This window comes from Oncorhynchus kisutch, unplaced genomic scaffold, assembly GCF_002021735.2.
Source record: "Oncorhynchus kisutch isolate 150728-3 unplaced genomic scaffold, Okis_V2 Okis02a-Okis13b_hom, whole genome shotgun sequence".
Lineage (NCBI taxonomy): Eukaryota > Metazoa > Chordata > Actinopteri > Salmoniformes > Salmonidae > Oncorhynchus > Oncorhynchus kisutch.
Window position 1 is genome coordinate 5,652,329 of NW_022261979.1, and position 20,605 is coordinate 5,672,933.

Here is a 20,605-nt window from a genome sequence, read left to right on the forward strand (position 1 = left end):
CCTCTCTTCCTCCCTTCTCTCTCTCTTCCTCCCTTCTCTCTCTCTCCCCCCTCTCTTCCTCCCTTCTCTCTCTCTCTCCTCCCTCTCTTCCTCCCTTCTCTCTCTGCCTCCTCCCCCTCTCTCTACCTCCTCCCTTCTCTGTGTGTGAGCGTAGTCTGGGCGCTCAGCCAAGTAGAATGTGTTTTTGAATGAATATCTGATGCGGCTGGCTGTGGGAGGAGCTATGTTACTGGAGTATTGGGAGAAAAGGAGGGAGGGAGCGTGGGAGAGAGAGAGACCGAATGAGAGAGAGATGGAGAGAGTGAGAGAGGGAGAAAGGGAGAGACAGAGAGAGAGGTCTGACTGCCTTGCATAACACACGTTGGAGCAGCTTTGCACGCAGGACTTCATGTGATTCTTCAACCAGGGGGACTTCCTCTATCGCTGGCTCATCACAGAGCCTTACGGCTAGGTGTACATGTTCACCCGCTCTCCCGGACGGACCCTACCTGGAGCTTGGAGGAAAACAGGGCTGGCTCTGAAAAATAGACCTGCACAAAGGAGACGTAGAGAAAGAGGATTTCCCTATAGGAATACGTAGTGTAGAAGCTACACAGGCAAGAGGAAGTCTGACAATGCTCTGCCAGCTGTGGCTGTGTACAGCCTGGTAAGCTTTTCCCCTCTACCTCGGCAAAGGCAGTGTTTCTTCTGGTTTCTTCTTAATTTGTGACATAGTATTTTGGACCCTGGTCCTCTCCACTCATGCGTTCATCACCACTGTCATTCCCTCATCCAGTAATGCCCCTAGAGGCTACAGAACGTACACTGCATCTGGTTGGCTTTGGATCGCATTACGATAAATACATTTACAAAAGAGCCAAGTCATACAGGTTTTGTAGAGAGAGGTGTTTGCTTGTTTACACGGGAATCCCTGACCTCTCTGTTTGTCTCTGCCTCTCTGTCTGCCTCTGTCTGCGTCTGTCTGTCGTCTAACATTGTGTGAGCTTAGTGAGGAGATGAGCGATGCAGGACGCTGGAGTCATTGTGAAAAGAAGACAAACAGCCAGCTAGCCACAGCTCTCTCTCTCTCTTTCTCTCTCACGCTAATACTGCGTTCATAACTAAATGGGAATTCACCACATACGACTGGGAAAAATCCAGTTGAACGGCCCTCCAACCGGTAATTACTAGTGTAAAACTCATCTGTCATCCTGAGCTGCCACTTCACCCACATGCTGACCTCTGACGTCACCTACCAAGGAAATGACCTTCACAACAGCATTTTGGGTATTTAACTGCAAACAACAAAACTTTTTTAAATAAAAATCAATCTGTTAATATGTTGTTGTTTTTTAACACTATAATTTGTTTATAAGCACGATAGCTGTACTTTTAGTTTATGGTTTACGCAGTTTGTTGGCCATTAGCCAATCGGCGTTTCTTTTAAACTTGTTTCAAGTATGTGAATGCATCCGACTTTGTATATTCCCACCTCCCACTTGGTGACGAACACAGCATTAGAATCTCCTTTACACTCCGAGGTCCGCCTTTTAAAGGGAGAGTCAGAATGGAAGGGTTTATTTGGAGCATTAAAGCTAGTAGCCCAATAGACACACACAGATGGTTAACCTTGTGTTTGGTACATTTATAGGAGGTTTGTGGGGGAAAGATAATATCTGATGGAGAGTGTAGACAGTCAGTTAGTCATTGTCAGTCAGCCTGTCATTCAGTCAACCAGTCAGCCAATCATTCAGCCAGTCAACCAGTCAGTCAGCCAGTCAATCAGTCAGTCAATCAACCAGTCAGTCATTCAGCCAGTCAGTCAGTCAGTTAGTCAGTCAGCCAGCCAGCCAGTCAGTCATTCAGTCAACCAGTCAGTTAGTCAGTCAGTCAGACAGCCAGCTAGTCATTGTCAGTCATTCATTAATTCAGTCATTCAGCCAGCCAGTCTATCAGTCAGTTAGTAAGCCAGCCAGTCAGTCATTCAATCAGTCAGTCAGTAAGCCAGTCAATCATCCATTCAATCAGTCATCCATTCAGTCAGCCATTCAGTCAGCCAGCCAGCCAGCCATCCAGCCAGTCATTCAATCAGTCAGTCAGTAAGCCAGTCAGTCATCCATTCAGTCAGCCATTCAGTCAGCCAGCCATCCAGCCAGTCTATCAGTCAGTTAGTCAGCCAGCCAGCCAGTCATTCAATCAGTCAGTCAGTAAGCCAGTCAGTCATCCATTCAATCAGTCAGCCATTCAGTCAGCCAGCCATCCAGCCAGTCATTCAGCTAGTCATATGTAGTGTAGTCTCTGTGACAACAACAGAGTCAGGTGACAGAAACACAGCAAGGCAACATGTTGTTTCATCGTCAATGTTTGGTTGTTTTTTGTTGTTATTTGGTCGTCAAAGCTAATTTCTGGGAATAATGTACATAATGTGACCATGGCCCATAAGGTCAAGTGCACTATATAGGGAATAGGGTGCCATACGGGATGCAACTAGTCCCTCTCCAGATCTGCCTAGCCAAAGGACCCAAAGAGCTTCCTGTATTTGTGGACTGTGGGTTTAGTACATGAGTGTTCTCATCAGTGTTATCTTACTGGCCGTGTGTTTGTTGGTCTCAAGGTTATAATAATAACTGTGGGAAATGGAGACGGTTTCCTCCTTGGTTTCTGTGCTGCTTGCTATCCATGTCAGTGAGTGCCTGCATCCCAAATGCCATCATACAGATACACTACATGACCAAAAGTATGTGGACACCTGCTCTTCGAACATCTCCTTCCAAAATCATGGGCATTCATATAGAGTTGGTCCCCCCTTTGCTGCTATGACAGCCTCCCGTCTTCTGGGAAGGCTTTCCACTAGATGTTGGAACATTACTGCAGGAGCTTGCTTCTATTCAGCCACAAGAGCATTAGTGAGGTCAGGCACTGATGTTAGACGATTAGGCCTGGCTCGCAGTCGACGTTCCAATTCATCCCAAAGGTGATCGATAGGGTACAGGTCAGGTCTTTGTGCAGGCCAGTCAAAATTTTCCACACTGATCATGACAAACCATTTCTGTACAGACCTCGATTTGTGCACAGGGGCATTGTCATGCTGAAACAGGAAAGGGCCTTCCCCAAACTGTTGCCACAAAGTTGGAAGCACAGAATCTTCTGGAATGTCATTGTATGCTGTAGTGTTAAGATTTCCCTTCATTGGAACTAAAGGACACAAACCATGAAAAACAGCCCCAGTCCATTATTCCTCCTCCAACAAACTTGGAGCAGGTAGTGTTGTCCTGGCATCCACCAAACCCAGATTTAGGACATAGCCAGTCATTGGTAGTGAGTGAGTTGAGTTGAGGTGAGGTGAGATGAGGTAGGTGAGATGAGGTGAGATGGGTGAGGTGAGATAAATGAGGTAGGTGAGGTGAGGTAGGTGAGATGAGGTGAGGTGAGAGGGGGTGAGGTGAGATGGGTGAGGTAGGTGAGGTGAGGTGAGATGAGGTAGGTGAGGTGAGATGGGTGAGGTAGGTGAGATGAGTTGAGGTGAGGTGAGATGGGTGAGGTAGGTGAGGTGAGATGAGGTGAGGTGAGGTAGGTTAGATGAGGTGAGGTGAGGTGAGGTGAGGTGAGGTAGGTGAGGTGAGGTGAAATAGGTGAGTTGAGGTGAGGTGAGGTAAGGTGACTGAGTGGTAGTGAATGGAACCAATGCTTGTTCCCATTCAGGACGTGTCTGCTGCCTTTGGGGCATGTGAGGAGAGACTCTCTATATAGCTGAGCACAGGAGAGTTGTCCAAGGGTGCTGGGATCCTCTGGTTGTCTGTAGCGTTGTGGAGCTGTGTGTGTGTGTGTGTGTGTTGGACTCTAAACAGATGACTATTTTTACACCAGTGGAAAGTGGGACATGGTGTCTCCGTGTTGTGACTCTCCTGTAACCATGCCTCAGAGATTGTTTTTGTGTTACCGCAGTGTTCATTGTCAAGGCTTGGGTTGTTGTGGTGTTGTCATGGGATTGCCATGGTGATGGGGTTGTGCTGTAGCAGTGTCGTAGTGTGTGTGTGTCTGTGTGGAGCTAATCGACAATGTCTGCGTGAAGTGGAGGCTATATGGTGCTCTGATGCTACAGGCACCGCTTAATGTGGGTCAGGAAAAGCAGCTCTCTCTTTCCCTCCCTCTCCTCTCTCTTTCTCTCTCTTTCTCTCTCTTTCTCTCTCTTTCTCTCTCTTTCTCCCATCCTCTGCCACGTTCTGTTTTTCCTCTCTCCCTCCCTCTCGCTTTGTTTTTCTCTCTCTTTTTTCCCCTCCCTCTTTCTTTGTCACTCCATGTTTTTCGCTGCATCTCTCCCTCCCTGCCTGCCATCATGCGTGTTGTCTTTCTGTTTATCTCTTTCTCCCTCCCTGCCTGCCATCATGCTTTCTGTCTTCCTGCCTCTCTGTTTATCTCCTCTCCTTCTCGCTTTCTTCCTGCCTCTCTGTTTATCTCCTCTCCTTCTCCCTTTCTTCACGCCTCTCTGTTTATCTCCTCTCCTTCTCACTTTCTTCCTGCCTCTCTGTTTATCTCCTCTCCTTCTCCCTTTCCTCCTGCCTCTCTGTTTATCTCCTCTCCTTCTCCCTTTCTTCCTGCCTCTGTTTATCTCCTCTCCTTCTCCCTTTCTTCCTGCCTCTGTTTATCTCCTCTCCTTCTCCCTTTCCTCCTGCCTCTCTGTTTATCTCCTCTCCTTCTCCCTTTCTTCCCGCCTCTCTGTTTATCTCCTCTCCTTCTCCCTTTCCTCCTGCCTCTCTGTTTATCTCCTCTCCTTCTCCCTTTCTTCCCGCCTCTCTGTTTATCTCCTCTCCTTCTCCCTTTCCTCCTGCCTCTCTGTTTATCTCCTCTCCTTCTCCCTTTCCTCCTGCCTCTCTGTTTATCTCCTCTCCTTCTCCCTTTCTTCCCGCCTCTCTGTTTATCTCCTCTCCTTCTCCCTTTCTTCCTGCCTCTCTGTTTATCTCCTCTCCTTCTCCCTTTCTTCCTGCCTCTGTTTATCTCCTCTCCTTCTCCCTTTCCTCCTGCCTCTCTGTTTATCTCCTCTCCTTCTCCCTTTCTTCCTGCCTCTCTGTTTATCTCCTCTCCTTCTCCCTTTCCTCCTGCCTCTCTGTTTATCTCCTCTCCTTCTCCCTTTCTTCCCGCCTCTCTGTTTATCTCCTCTCCTTCTCCCTTTCTTCCTGCCTCTCTGTTTATCTCCTCTCCTTCTCCCTTTCTTCCTGCCTCTCTGTTTATCTCCTCTCCTTCTCCCTTTCTTCCTGCCTCTCTGTTTATCTCCTCTCCTTCTCCCTTTCTTCCTGCCTCTCTGTTTATCTCCTCTCTTGCCTCTCAGCTGCACCTCTCCTTTGTTACCTCTGGTACATCTAGCAGGCTTTATCAGGCTGTTCTGTTATAGATATAGAATGGTACATCTAGCAGGCTTTATCAGGCTGTTCTGTTATAGATATAGAATGGTACATCTAGCAGGCTTTATCAGGCTGTTCTGTTATAGATATAGAATGGTACATCTAGCAGGCTTTATCAGGCTGTTCTGTTATAGATATAGAATGGTACATCTAGCAGGCTTTATCAGGCTGTTCTGTTATAGATATAGAATGGTACATCTAGCAGGCTTTATCAGGCTGTTCTGTTATAGATATAGAATGGTACATCTAGCAGGCTTTATCAGGCTGTTCTGTTATAGGATATAGAATGGTACATCTAGCAGGCTTTATCAGGCTGTTCTGTTATAGATATAGAATGGTACATCTAGCAGGCTTTATCAGGCTGTTCTGTTATAGATATAGAATGGTACATCTAGCAGGCTTTATCAGGCTGTTCTGTTATAGATATAGAATGGTACATCTAGCAGGCTTTATCAGGCTGTTCTGTTATAGATATAGAATGGTACATCCAGCAGGCTTTATCAGGCTGTTCTGTTATAGATATAGAATGGTACATCTAGCAGGCTTTATCAGGCTGTTCTGTTATAGGATATAGAATGGTACATCTAGCAGACTTTATCAGGCTGTTCTGTTATAGATATAGAATGGTACATCTAGCAGGCTTTATCAGGCTGTTCTGTTATAGATATAGAATGGTACATCTAGCAGGCTTTATCAGGCTGTTCTGTTATAGATATAGAATGGTACATCTAGCAGGCTTTATCAGGCTGTTCTGTTATAGATATAGAATGGTACATCTAGCAGGCTTTATCAGGCTGTTCTGTTATAGATATAGAATGGTACATCTAGCAGGCTTTATCAGGCTGTTCTGTTATAGGATATAGAATGGTACATCTAGCAGGCTTTATCAGGCTGTTCTGTTATAGATATAGAATGGTACATCTAGCAGGCTTTATCAGGCTGTTCTGTTATAGATATAGAATGGTACATCTAGCAGGCTTTATCAGGCTGTTCTGTTATAGATATAGAATGGTACATCTAGCAGGCTTTATCAGGCTGTTCTGTTATAGATATAGAATGGTACATCTAGCAGGCTTTATCAGGCTGTTCTGTTATAGATATAGAATGGTACATCTAGCAGGCTTTATCAGGCTGTTCTGTTATAGATATAGAATGGTACATCTAGCAGGCTTTATCAGGCTGTTCTGTTATAGATATAGAATGGTACATCTAGCAGGCTTTATCAGGCTGTTCTGTTATAGATATAGAATGGTACATCTACAGGCTTTATCAGGCTGTTCTGTTATAGATATAGAATGGTACATCTAGCAGGCTTTATCAGGCTGTTCTGTTATAGATATAGAATGGTACATCTAGCAGGCTTTATCAGGCTGTTCTGTTATAGATATAGAATGGTACATCTAGCAGGCTTTATCAGGCTGTTCTGTTATAGATATAGAATGGTACATCTAGCAGGCTTTATCAGGCTGTTCTGTTATAGATATAGAATGGTATATCTAGCAGGCTTTATCAGGCTGTTCTGTTATAGATATAGAATGGTACATCTAGCAGGCTTTATCAGGCTGTTCTGTTATAGATATAGAATGGTACATCTAGCAGGCTTTATCAGGCTGTTCTGTTATAGATATAGAATGGTACATCTAGCAGGCTTTATCAGGCACACATGGAGGTTCACTGAGGTCTTCAGTCCGGTTGCCTGTATGTTTATTGTTGAATGTGTAGATGATGTAGATGTGATGACGTGAGGCAGGGGGTAATATACACAATACAACGTGACTTCCTAGAACATCATGATGTGATTGTCAAATTATCATTTCAATGCGGAGTGACTTGGGTGAAATGGATGGACACACACACACACGCACACGCACGCACATAAATACACACACACAGGCCTCCCGAGTGGCACAGTGGTTTAAGGCACTGCATCACCAGCTGTACCACTAGAGATTCTGGGTTCGAGTCCAGACCGGGAGCGGCCGCGACCGGGAGACCCATGGGGTGGTGCACAATTGGCCCAGCGTCGTCCGGGTTAGGGGAGGGTTTGGCCGGCAGGGGTGTCCTTGTCTCATCGCACACTAGCGACACCTGGGGCGGGCCGGGCGCAGTGCACGCTGACACGGTCGCCAGGTGTAAGGTGTTTCCTCCGACACATTGGTGCGGCTGGCTTCCAGGTTAAGTGGGCATTGTGTCAAGAAGCAGTGCGGCTTGGTTGGGTTGTGTTTCGGAGGACGCATGGCTCTCGACCTTCGTCTCTCCCGAGTCCGTACGGGAGTTGCAGCGATGAGACAAGACTGTAACTACTAATTGGAAACCAGGACATTGGGGAGAAAAAGGGGTACATTTTAAAAATATAAATACACACAGAACAACAACAACAACCAGGATGTCATTGGATCTGGTGTCTGGCTTGATTTTCACACCTACCTTTTTCCACTCACAGTCATTGAAGCAGGGGTTGGTACCGGTTCAGGAAACAGAACCCAAAACTGTGAAAAAAACAACAAAAATTCAAGTAACAGAAATAGAACCAGCAACTAAAGAGATCTCTAGTGTTCCGGAACAGAACTGTTATTTTCAAATCTTGAGAATCGGTTAATAATGTTATTGTTTTGTTCCCGAAAATATTCTGTATTTAAGTAAAGTTCTGATGCTAGTAATAGCCTAAACTCATGCCATGATGTTCAGCACTTCAAGCCAAGCCTGTTACATGTCCACCCCTCTTTTTCACTCTCTACTCACCCGCATCTCATGCCTGCAGGGGCGCATGTTAAAATATGGAATGTGATGATTGCTTATATCCTTTGACGTGTGTCATGCACAGAGAGTAAGCATGTTGGAAATGTACAGCCATCATTCTTCTCTGTTGTTTCAACATGCTAGAACATAACAATTGTGTTTCTTCCTCTGTCTCCAGATTTACAGCTGGCGGACGTTGTGGAGGCTGGTGGTTAGTCAGAGATGATTCCTCATGAAGTCCATGGAGTCGTCCTCTCTGTCACCTGGCGGACGTCACTCTGCCCTCTCTAGACTACTGAGTCCAGGACACACAGTCACACAGTGAAGACCTGAAAGAGACCTGATAGAGCCCACGACAACACTTGAGAGAGAGAGATGTTTCCCATGCCAATAAAGCCCTTAAATTGAATTGAAATTGAGAGAGAAACAGAGATAGGGACAAAGAGAGAGAGAGACAGTAGGTTCAAAAAGCCTACTTGAGAGACAAACAAAGAGTGAAAAACAACCATGAAATCCAACCAGGAGAGGAGCCATGGCTGTCTACCTCCAAAGAAGCGTGAAATCCTAGCCCTGGAGCAGAGGCCTGTGGTGGTAACAGCAGCAGCTGAGATCCTAGCTCTGGAGCAGAAGCCTGTGGTGGTACCAGCAGCAGCTGAGATCCTAGCCCTGGAGCAGAGGCCTGTAGTGGTAACAGCAGCAGCTGAGATCCTGGCTCTGGAGCAGAGGCCTGTGGTGGTACCAGCAGCAGCTGCAGCCTCAGCAGACACTACCTTACACACAGAGAACCTGGCTTGGCTGGCCAATGTAGCCAGCGAACGCTGCAGATCCACAGAAACTCCCAGCCCCAGGTTTCATGTCTCCTCGTCCTCCTCTTCATCCCCCTCCCATTCTGCTCTCCCCCTGTCCTCTCTCTCCACGATCTACCCCACTGGGGTGGGGCTCAGCCAACAGGGCGGGACAATCCAGTACGCCCAGCTGGCCCCTAACCTCCAGTTCATTAGCTCGGGGCCGTACACTGGCTACATCTCCTCTCAGATCATCCAGTCCACTGCCACCAATGTAGCCGCCTCCACAGGGCAACAGCGCCACCATCTGGACGGCCACTGCTACACCACCGCCCTCATCTCCCAGGCCACCAAGGTGTGTGTCTATTGTGTATGCATTCGGAAAGTATTCAGACCCCTTGAGTTTTTCCACATTTTGTTACGTTACAGCCTTATTGTAAAATGGATTAAATAGTTTTCCCCTCATTAATCTACACACAATAAGGTATTTTATACATTTATTTTTATACAATTACAAAAATGTATAAAAAGCTGGTTTTGCTTTGTCATTATGTTCACTGTGTTCAGATTGTTTATGTATTTACTCCATTGTGGAAAAGTCAAGGGGTCTGAATACTTTCCAAAGGCACCGTATATCAGTGTTGGGGAGTAGTGAACTACATGGAGTTCAACTAGTAAGTTAACTACATTTTGCAGTATTTTGCTGGTAGTTTATTATTATGGGAAGACAATTTGTGTCAGACCTGCCCAATTCTCACATAAAACATCATTTTTGTGTTTAATAGACTAGATTGTAATCTGTTTTTGCAATTTCTAGACTATGACATTTCAGATTTCAATATGATAATGAATCATTAATGTAGTCAACTACTTTTTCAAGGTAACTTTAAGGTTCAGTAAACTATATTTTCTTAAGGCTAGATTTAATGTAGCGTAACTTCTTCCAGAGTGAAGTAATTGTTAGCTTGATAAACTTTCATAGTAGCTTCCCCAACAATGGTATTTATTGTGTAATTAATTAGTGGTATTATTATTATACAGTGGGGCAAAAAAGTATTTAGTCAGCCACCAATTGTGCAAGTTCTCCCACTTAAAAAGCTGAGAGAGGCCTGTCATTTTCATCATAGGTACACTTCAACTCAGACAAAATGAGAAAATAAATCCAGAAAATCACATTGTAGGATTTTTTATGAATTTATTTGCAAATTATGGTGGAAAATAAGTATTTGGTCAATAACAAAAGTTTATCTCAATACTTTGTTATATACCCTTTGTTGGCAATGACAGAGGTCAAACGTTTTCTGTAAGTCTTCACAAGGTTTTCACACACTGTTGCTGGTATTTCGGCCCATTCCTCCATGCAGATCTCCTCTAGAGCAGTGATGTTTTGGGGCTGTTGCTGGGCAACACGGACTTTCAACTCCCTCCAAAGATTTTCTATGGGGTTGAGATCTGGAGACTGGCTAGGCCACTCCAGGACCTTGAAATGCTTCTTATGAAGCCACTCCTTCGTTGCCCGGGTGGTGTGTTTTGGATCATTGTCATGCCGAAAGACCCAGCCACGTTTCTCTGTTATGTTAAGGTTGGGGACCAGCAGAACCAGGTCCAGATAGGTCTGCCGTCTGACCTGACTGTTATGTTACGTTAAGGTTGGGGACCAGCAGAACCAGGTCCAGATAGGTCTGCCGTCTGACCTGGCTGTTGTGTTATGTTAAGGTTGGGGACCAGCAGAACCAGCTCCAGATAGGTCTGCCGTCTGACCTGGCTGTTATGTTATGTTAAGGTTGGGGACCAGCAGAACCAGGTCCAGATAGGTCTGCCGTCTGACCTAGCTGTGTCCGTTGGAGGGACCCACTTCACCACTACCCACCAGTACATCCAGCTGGACAGCAGCAGCCCTCTGACCGTCACCTCCCCTACCCAGGGCCACCTCCAGCCTCTCCAGCTCCACACCCACCCTGGGGTGGGCCTCCTCCCCCACACCCTCACCCTCGCCCCCTCCCAGGTGCTGGTCCAGTATACGGATGGGTTAGGGATCAACAAAGCTGAGGGCGGACACACCAAGGTATTTACATCGTTTTTTAATTTAAGATATTTGTTTGCAAGGAGAGCTTGTGGGTAAGCATGTCATTCTACAGTGTAGACTACACTGTATCCTGTGGATATGGCAAATAAAGATTGATTTGATTTGAAGGTGGTGCAGCTGAATGGAGAGCTGGAGAGGAGTTTCGGTAAACAGAGCTGTGCTGGCATCAAAGGAACCTCCTACTCTAACCAGAACAATCAGCAGGTTCACCATGGATATGAAGCTCGACACATCCTCATTCCCGCAGACTACACTACCCAGGATTCCACAGGGCTACAAACCTCCCTGGTGCTGGTAGCAAACGCCCAGCCCAGCCCCCACCCCCACCCTCACCCTACCAGTGGTGCTGAGCAGGACACGGTCCAGGTCCACCCATCATTAATACACAGTGAGGGAGGAGGCATCTGTCTAAGGAAACCTGTCTCCAGAACCTCCTCTTTCACCTCCCTCAACTCCTCTGAGGCTCTGAAGGTCTCTTCTGCCCCTCACACGGTTATCCAGACCACCCACCACTCTGACGAGCATGTACACAGCCTGTACTCCACCACCCAGGCACCAATCATCGGCTACATTGCCAGGGCAGGTAACCAGCATGGCGTCAGCTACGCCACCCTGCCGCAGCACCTGGTCATCCCGGACGGCCAGTCCCTCCAGTCTCTCCTGATACCCGTTAACGGAGTTACCACCACTACGGACCTCGAGGCTGCCTGCTCGGTGACCGCTAGGACGGCCAGCACCACCGCCTCTCAGCTGGCTCCAGCGACCGCATCCCTCCCCCGCCACACCTACCTCACCGCGTCCCTGTCCAAGTGTGAGATGCTGGAGTCGGACGGCCACCACCAGTCCCCTGCTGTACTCCAGGCCCAAGTACTACCCATCCAACACATCCAAATCCCATCTAACACAACTGCTAATGTGGTGGCGTCCCCCTCCCCTGCCCCAGCCCTAGCTCCAGGACCTGTCCAGGTCTCCCCCTCTCTCTCCTCTTCCCCCTCCCCTGCCCCAGCCCTAGCTCCGGGACCTGTCCAGGTCTCCCCCTCTCTCTCCTCTTCCCCCTCCCCTGCCCCAGCCCTAGCTCCAGCCCCTGTTCAGGCCTCCCCCTCTCTCTCCTCTTCCCCCTCCCCTGCCCCAGCCCTAGCTCCAGCCCCTGTTCAGGCCTCCCCCTCTCTCTCCTCTTCCCCCTCCCCTGCCCCAGCCCTAGCTCCAGGACCTGTCCAGGCCTCCCCCTGTCTCTCCTCTTCCCCCTCCCCTGCCCCAGCCCTAGCTCCAGGACCTGTCCAGGCCTCCCCCTCTCTCTCCTCCTCTCCAACCACGCTCCCTCCGTTCTTCATGCGTGGCTCCATCATCCAGCTGGCGGACGGGGAGCTGAAGCGAGTGGAGGACCTGAAGACGGAGGACTTTATCCAGAGTGCTGAGATCAGCAGTGAGCTGAAGATTGACTCCAGCACAGTGGAACGCATCGACACGGGCCAGACACCCAACGCTGTCATCATACAGTTCGGTGTCGGGGAACACAAAGCACAGGTAAGCTTGCAAATGCTTGTTGTTGTCTCCATTCCCCTAGACTCAGTGCCAGTCTGTTTGTACTACCCTGCCAATGCCTTGTCACTCATTCTCACACCGCAATGGTGTTGAAAAGAGCACAAACAGATCTGAGACCAGGCTACCATAACCCCATCCTAATGTCAATGTTTATGCCAATAACAGTTTATTGTGTATCCTTTGTGTGTTGTATTCCTCTGCAGGTGTGTGTGGAGGTGCTGTTAGAGTACCCGTTCTTTGTGTTCGGCCAGGGCTGGTCGTCCTGCTGCCCTGACCGGACCACTCAGCTGTTGGAGCTGAGCTGTGCCAAGCTGTGTGTTGGGGACGTGTGTGTCTCCCTGACCCTCAGGAGCCTGAGGGGTGGCGGTGGCTCTGTGTCTGGGAGGAACCACAACAGCCAGGGTCACGAAGTCAAGCTGAGGCACAGCCACAACACTGGGGACATCACACAGGGGTCTAACAGTCAGGGGAATAACCAGAGTAATGGTCAGAGAGACGGTCAGAGTATGGACAAGGACTTTAGGAACAGTTTGAATGCTGCAGGCAGCAACAGTGTCTTCCTGGTGCAAGTGGCCAAAACAGACATGTTGAATAAGGAGGATAGGGACGCCCGCTGTGTGGACCAGGGGACAGGATCTGGACTGAGACCCGGATCTGGACCAGGGGTCTACGGAACTGGAGTTGGACCCAGGAGCACCTCGGACCTGCATGCTGTCTCAGGGAATGGAGAGATGAGAGACAGAGAACAGAATAGCCCCATGCTCCCTCCGCCCCTCAAGACAGAAGTGGGTGAGGCAGACAAAGAAAAACCCTGGGGTCGTAAGAGGAGGTGGTCTGCTCCAGAGAGAGATCAGACAGAGAGGGCGGACGAGGAACCCCCTTTGACTCTGCCAAAACCCTCTTTTATAACTCAGCAGGTCAAACTCTCCATCGAAGGAAGGTCAAAGGTTAGTTGTTGAAGGAGCTGGAGTGTTGTACAGGAGGGAACATAGTTTTATATGTTTGTAACGTTGTTAGTGCTGTTTGGTTTAATCTATCTATCCACCTTAATGGAAACGATTCATTTACCTGGTATATACATGTTTTATGATTCTATTTCTATGGAAGGAACATTGTTGTCTCTGTGTTTGGCCTACTGTCTGGGAGGCCAGTCTCTCTCCAGAACACAGTGAGTGGCCCACTGTCTGGGAGGCCAGTCTCTCTCCAGAACACTGTTAGTGGCCCACTGCCTGGAAGGCCAGTCTCTCTCTAGAACACAGTGAGTGGCCCACTGTCTGGGAGGCCAGTCTCTCTCCAGAACACAGTTAGTGGCCCACTGCCTGGAAGGCCAGTCTCTCTCTAGAACACAGTTAGTGGCCCACTGTCTGGAAGGCCAGTCTCTCTCCAGAACACAGTGAGTGGCCCACTGTCTGGGAGGCCAGTCTCTCTGCAAAAACAGTTAGTGGCCCACTGCCTGGGAGGCCAGTCTCTCTCCAGAACACAGTGAGTGGCCCACTGTCTGGGAGGCCAGTCTCTCTCTAGAACACAGTTAGTGGCCCACTGCCTGGGAGGCCAGTCTCTCTCCAGAACACAGTGAGTGGCCCACTGCCTGGGAGGCCAGTCTCTCTCCAGAACACAATTAGTGGCCCACTTGCCTGGGAGGCCAGTCTCTCTCCAGAACACAGTGAGTGGCCCACTGCCTGGGAGGCCAGTCTCTCTCCAGAACACAGTGAGTGGCCCACTGCCTGGGAGGCCAGTCTCTCTCCAGAACACAGTTAGTGGCCCACTGTCTGGGAGGCCAGTCTCTCTACAGAACACAGTTAGTGGCCCACTGCCTGGGAGGCCAGTCTCTCTCCAGAACACAGTGAGTGGCCCACTGTCTGGGAGGCCAGTCTCTCTCCAGAACACAGTGAGTGGCCCACTGTCTGGGAGGCCAGTCTCTCTCCAGAACACAGTGAGTGGCCCACTGCCTGGGAGGCCAGTCTCTCTCCAGAACACAGTTAGTGGCCCACTGCCTGGGAGGCCAGTCTCTCTCCAGAACACAATGAGTTGATACTGTAGCTAGCAGATGGTTGACCTGGACAGGCTTGAATTTACTAAACCATGAGATTTGTCCTCTATATTGACCTATAAAGTGAATTATGCATGTGTGAGTTATATCAATTGATAATTTCTGCCTTGTTAGAATACAACCCTCTACTGCTCATCGTTACCCTCAGTCATCAGAACCCCCACCCCCCATACATTTGAGGACATTGTTTTATGTGATGAAATGTAGTTTTCATTTTGCTGCCTCAGGACAACGTTGTGCAGTTAGGCTACTTTAAAGGGAAATACAATGCTGAATGATAGACATGTAGATTCCCAGACAATGAACCCAGGGACATTCTAAGGGCCAAAGCAGCCTAATTGAGCAGTTAAGATCATACCCTCTGATTGTGAGGACAGTCCCAGCGAGGAAGAATGGACCTCAGAATCAGGTTTGAGAGGCAGTGAAATACTAGTTTAGGGAAAAGCTTTCACTATCAGCTTTTCCATGGTGTTATTGTATTAGTAGCGGCACAGAACGCCTAAATCTACCCCCCCCCCCCCCCCCAAAAAAATAGGATGGAATATTTGTTTCAATGAAAAAACACAATGTGTGTAGTAAAGGATTACACATACACCGTATACAGTGCATTCCTGAAGTATTCAGACCCTTTGACTTTTCATACATTTTGTTACGTTACAGCCTTATTCTGAAATTGATTTTTCTTTTAAATCTTTATCAATCTACACACAATACCACATAATGACAAAGTGAAAACAGTTTTTTTTTTGACATTTTTAACCCCTAACAAACAGTAGTACCTTATTTACGTAATTATTCAAACCTTTTGCTATGAGACTCGAAATTGAGCTCAGGTGCATCATCCTTGAGACTCTTCCTAGAGGTTGGCCGCCCGGCCAGAAACAAGTCTCTCACCGTTGCCGCTTGCTATAGACCACCCTCTGCCCCCAGCTGTGCCCTCAACACCATATGTGAATTGATTTGTCCCCCATCTATCTTCAGAGCTCGTGCTGCTAGGTGACCTAAACTGGGACATGCTTAACACCCCGGCCATCCTACAATCTAAGCTTGATGCCCTCAATCTCACACAAATTATCAATGAACCTACTAGGTACAACCCCAAATCCGTAAACACGGGCACCCTCATAGATGTCATCCTAACTAACTCGCCCTCCAAATACACCTCTGCTGTTTTCAACCAAGATCTCAGCGATCACTGCCTCATTGCCTGCATCCGTTATGGGTCTGCGGTCAAACGACCACCCCTCACCACTGTCAAACGCTCCTTAAAACACTTCAGCGAGCAGGCCTTTCTAATTGACCTGGTCGGGGTATCTTGGAATGACACATCCCGTCAGCAGAAGATGCCTGGTTATTCTTTAAAAGTGCCTTCCTCACCATCTTAAATAAGCATGCTCCATTCAAAAAATGTAGAACCAGGAACAGATATAGCCCTTGGTTCACTCCAGACCTGACTGCCCTTGACCAGCACAAAAACAGCACAAAACCTGTGGTGTTCTGCATTAGCATCGAATAGCCCCCGTGATATGCAACTTTTCAGGGAAGTTAGGAACCAATATACACAGGCAGTTAGGAAAGCTAAGGCTAGCTTTTTCAAACAGAAATTTGCATCCTGTAGCACAAACTCAAAAAAGTTCTGGGACACTGTAAAGTCCATGGAGAATAAGAACACCTCCTCCCAGCTGTCCACTGCACTGAGGCTAGGAAACACTGTCACCACCGATAAATCCACTATAATAGATCATTTTAATAAGCATTTTTCTACGGCTGGCCGTTCTTTCCACCTGGCTACCCCTACCCCGGTCAACTGCCCGGCACCCCCCACAGCAACTCGCCCAAGCCTCCCCATTTCTCCTTCACCCAAATCCAGATAGCTGATGTTCTGAAAGAGCGGCAAAATCTGGACCCCTACAAATCAGCCGGGCTAGACAATCTGGACCCTCTCTTTCTAAAATTATCTGCCGAAATTGTTGCAAACCCTATTACTAGCCTGTTCAACCTCTCTTTCGTATCATCTGAGATTCCCAAAGATTGGAAAGCTGCCGCTATCATCCCCCTCTTCAATGGGGGAGACACTCTAGACCTAAACTGCTACAAACCTATATCTATCCTACCCTGCCTTTCTAAGGTCTTTGAAAGCCAAGTTAAGAAACAGATCACCGACCATTTCGAATCCCACCGTACCTTCTCCGCTATGCAGTCTGGTTTCAGAGCTGGTCATGAGTGCACCTCAGCCACACTCAAGGTACTAAACGATACCATAACCGCCATCAATAAGAGACATTACTGTGCAGCCGTATTCATCGACCTGGCCAAGGCTTTCGACTCTGTCAATCACCACATTCTTATCGGCAGACTAAACAGCCTTGGTTTCTCAAATGACTGCCTCGCCTGGCTCACCAACTACTTCTCAGATAGAGTCAGCGTGTCAAATCGGAGGGCCTGTTGTCTCGACCTCTGGCAGTCTCTATGGAGGTGCCACAGGGTTCAATTCTAGGGACGACTCTCTTCTCTGTATATATCAATAATGTTGCTCTTGCTGCTGGTGATTCTCTGATCCACATCTATGCAGACGACACCATTCTGTATACTTCTGGCCCTTCTTTGGACACTGTGTTAACTAACCTCCAGATGAGCTTCAATGCCATACAACTCTCCTTCTGTTGCCTCCAATTGCTCTTAAATGCAAGTAAAACTAAATGCATGCTCTTTAACTGATCGCTGCCTGCACCTGCCCGCCCGTCCAGCATCACTACTCTGGACGGTTCTGACTTAGAATATGTGGACAACTACAAATACCTAGGTGTCTGGTTAGACTGTAAACTCTCCTTTCAGGCTCACATTAAGCATCTCCAATCCAAAATTAAATATAAAATTAAATCTAGAATCGGCTTCCTATTTCGCAACAAAGCATCCTTCACTCATGCTGCCAAACATACCCTCGTAAAACTCACCATCCTACCGATCCTCGACTTCGGCGATGTCATTTACAAAATAGCCTCCAACACTCTACTCAACAAATTGGGTGCAGTCTATCACAGTGCCATCCGTTTTGTCACCAAAGCCCCATATACTACCCACCATTGCGACCTGTATACTCTCGTTGGCTGGCCCTCGCTTCATACTCGTCGCCAAACCCACTGGCTCCAGGTAATCTACAACTCTGCTAGGTAAAGCCCCGCCTTTATCTCAGCTCACTGGTCACTATAGCAGCACCCACTCGTAGCACGCGCTCCAGCAGGTATATCTCACTAGTCACCCCCAAAGCCAATTCCTTCTTTGGCCGCCTTTCAAGTTCTCTGCTACCAATGACTGGAACGAACTGCAAAAATCACTGAAGCTGGAGACTAATATATCCCTCACTAGCTTTAAGCACCAGCTGTCAGAGCAGCTCACAGACCACTGCACCTGTACATAGCCCATCTGTAATATCGCCCATCCAACTACCTCATCCCCATACTGTATTTATTTATTTATCTTGCTCCTTTGCTCCCCAGTATCTCTACTTGCACATTCATCTGCACATCAATCACTCCAGTGTTTAATTGGTATGTTGTAATTACTTCGCCACCATGGCCTATTTATTGCCTTACCTCTCTTATCTTACCTCATTTGCACACACTGTATATAGACCTTTTCTACTGTATTATTGACTGTATGTTTGTTTATTCCATGTGTAACTCTGTGTTGTTGTATGTGTCGAACTGCTTTGCTTTATTCTTGGCCAGGTCGCAGTTGTAAATGAGAACTTGTTCTCAACTAGTCTACCTGGTTAAATAAAGGTGAAATAAAAAACCCAGATGGTCACTCTGACAGAGCTCCAGAGTTTCTCTGTGCAGATGGGAGAACCTTCCAGAAGGACATCCATCTCTGCAGCACTCCACCAATCAGGCCTTTATGGTAGGGTGGCCAGATGGAAGCCACTCCTCAGTAAAAGGCACATGACAGCCCGCTTGGAGCTCGCCAAAAGGCACCTAAATGACTCTGACCATGAGAAACAAGATTATCTGGTCTGATGAAACCAAGATTAAACTTGTTGGACTGAATGCTAAGCATCACGTCTGGAGGAAACTTGGTACCATCCCTATGGTGAAGCATGGTGGTGGCAGCATCATGCTGTGGGGATGTTTTTCAGCAGAAGGGACTGGGAGGCTAGCCAGGATCGAGGGAAAGATGAACGGAGCAAAGTACAGGGAGATCTTTGATGAAAACCTTCTCCAGTGCGCTCAGGACCTTAGACTGGGGCGAAGGGTCACCTTCTAACAGGACAATGACCCTAAGCACACAGCCAAGACAATGCAGGAGTGGCTTCGGGACAAGTCTCTGAATGTCCTTGAGTGGCCCAGCCAGAGCCTGGACTTGAACCCAATCGAACATCTCTGGAGGGACCTGAAAATAGCTGTGCAGCGACACTCCCCATCCAACCTGACAGAGCTTGAGAGGATCTGCAGAGAAGAATGGGAGAAACTCCCCAAAATACAGGTGTGCCAAGCTTGTAGCGTCATACCCAAGAAGACTTGATGCTGTAATCTCTGCCAAAGGTGCTTCAACAAAGTACTGAGTAAAGGGTCTGAATACTTATGTAAATGTGATATTTCAGTTTTGTATTTTTATAAATTAGCAAAAAAACAAAAAATAGTTTTGCTTTGTCAGTATGGCGTGTTGTGATGTCATTATGGGGTATTGTGATGTCAGTATGGCGTGTTGTGTGTAGATTGATGAGGGAAAAAAACTATTGAATCCATTTTAGAATAAGGCTGTAACGTAACAAAATGTGGAAAAAGTCAAGGGGTCTGAACACTTTCCAAAGGCACTGTATGTTGCAATCATGTTAGTTTGCAGAAATGTGGGTGTGTATAATTTAGTTATAGGCCATATTCCAGAAAGTCAATTCAAAGAGTAACCATATTGATCTGAACATCAACCAATGTCTACAGGACAGGGTTAGTAGTATCGTTGTTGCTAGTTTGTGTCCCAAATGGCACCCTTTTCCTATAAAGTGCACAAATTTTGGGCTATGGTCAGATGTAGTGCACTATAAAGCGATGAGGGTGCCATTTGGGATGTATTCTTTGTGATTTAATGTCTTCATTCCCTTCTTGTTTTAGATATACTGTAGTAAGTTACCTGATAGCTTCTCCTGCAGTGAGTTGTACTTCACCTTTTATCGGTGGCATTCTGTGGTTCTTCTGGACGTTATACAACGTTTTACAGTGGTTCTTCTGGACGTTATACAACGTTTTACAGTGGTTCTTCTGGACGTTATACAACGTTTTACAGTGGTTCTTCTGGACGTTATACAACGTTTTACAGTGGTTCTTCTGGACGTTATACAACGTTTTACAGTGGTTCTTCTGGACGTTATACAACGTTTTACACTGTAAAAGGTGGTGGAGGGAGAGCCACTGACATTGAACTACAGGTATAGTGAACCTGTACAATTAACTTAGTTGTAATTGTGTTGTATGTGCAATACCTGAATAATAGGTTTGTGTTTTTCCATGTTAAATCATTACAGCCAATGACCCTCTAAAATGTCTCTGATTCACTTTCATCAGTTCTTTGTATGAATGACATCCCATGTAAAACTCAAACCTCAACTTGCAATATGTCACCTAAGAACACATTGTATCTTCACGTGACATGAATCATTAAAATGTATATTTTCATACTTTTAATTCAGGCAAATCCGAGTAATCATGGTACTATCAAGTGAAAAAGCTAGAGTCAAGATCATCAGTGAATATGGACCAGTGCCATAGGTTCAACAGTAGAGGAACCTGTGCACATGCATGTGGACATTTCTCTACATTCTGTAACTACCTGGCCTCACTACCCGCTCGTGTACCCAACTTACTTTAGACTGAATTCTCACAGGTGTCTCTCTTTTCTTTCAGTTTAAAATTATACTATTTATCATTTTTCTTACAGCCAAAATAAAGTATTTACTACAGAAGTCAGGAATGGTGTGTGTGTGTGTGTGTGATTATCATAAAACTGTTTATCATCACAGAAAGCTATTGGA

General features: G+C 47.0%; 1 protein-coding gene and 1 long non-coding RNA gene across 2 annotated transcripts; both read left to right on the forward strand.

Annotated features, from left to right (window-relative positions):
- The first annotated feature begins 124 nt into the window (after positions 1-124).
- LOC109882592 (ataxin-1) lies at positions 125-15,478 on the forward strand. Its single transcript, XM_031812205.1, has 5 exons — positions 125-646; positions 8,296-9,257; positions 10,686-10,967; positions 11,097-12,512; positions 12,734-15,478. The coding sequence occupies exons 2-5, from the start codon at positions 8,625-8,627 to the stop codon at positions 13,487-13,489; spliced, it is 3,087 nt and encodes a 1,028-aa protein (XP_031668065.1). The 5' UTR covers positions 125-646; positions 8,296-8,624; the 3' UTR covers positions 13,490-15,478.
- A 3,830-nt stretch (positions 15,479-19,308) lies between these two features.
- LOC116359326 (uncharacterized) lies at positions 19,309-20,540 on the forward strand. Its single transcript, XR_004206682.1, has 2 exons — positions 19,309-19,538; positions 19,631-20,540. It is a non-coding gene; the product is annotated as an uncharacterized LOC116359326 (long non-coding RNA).
- The last annotated feature ends 65 nt before the right edge of the window (positions 20,541-20,605 follow it).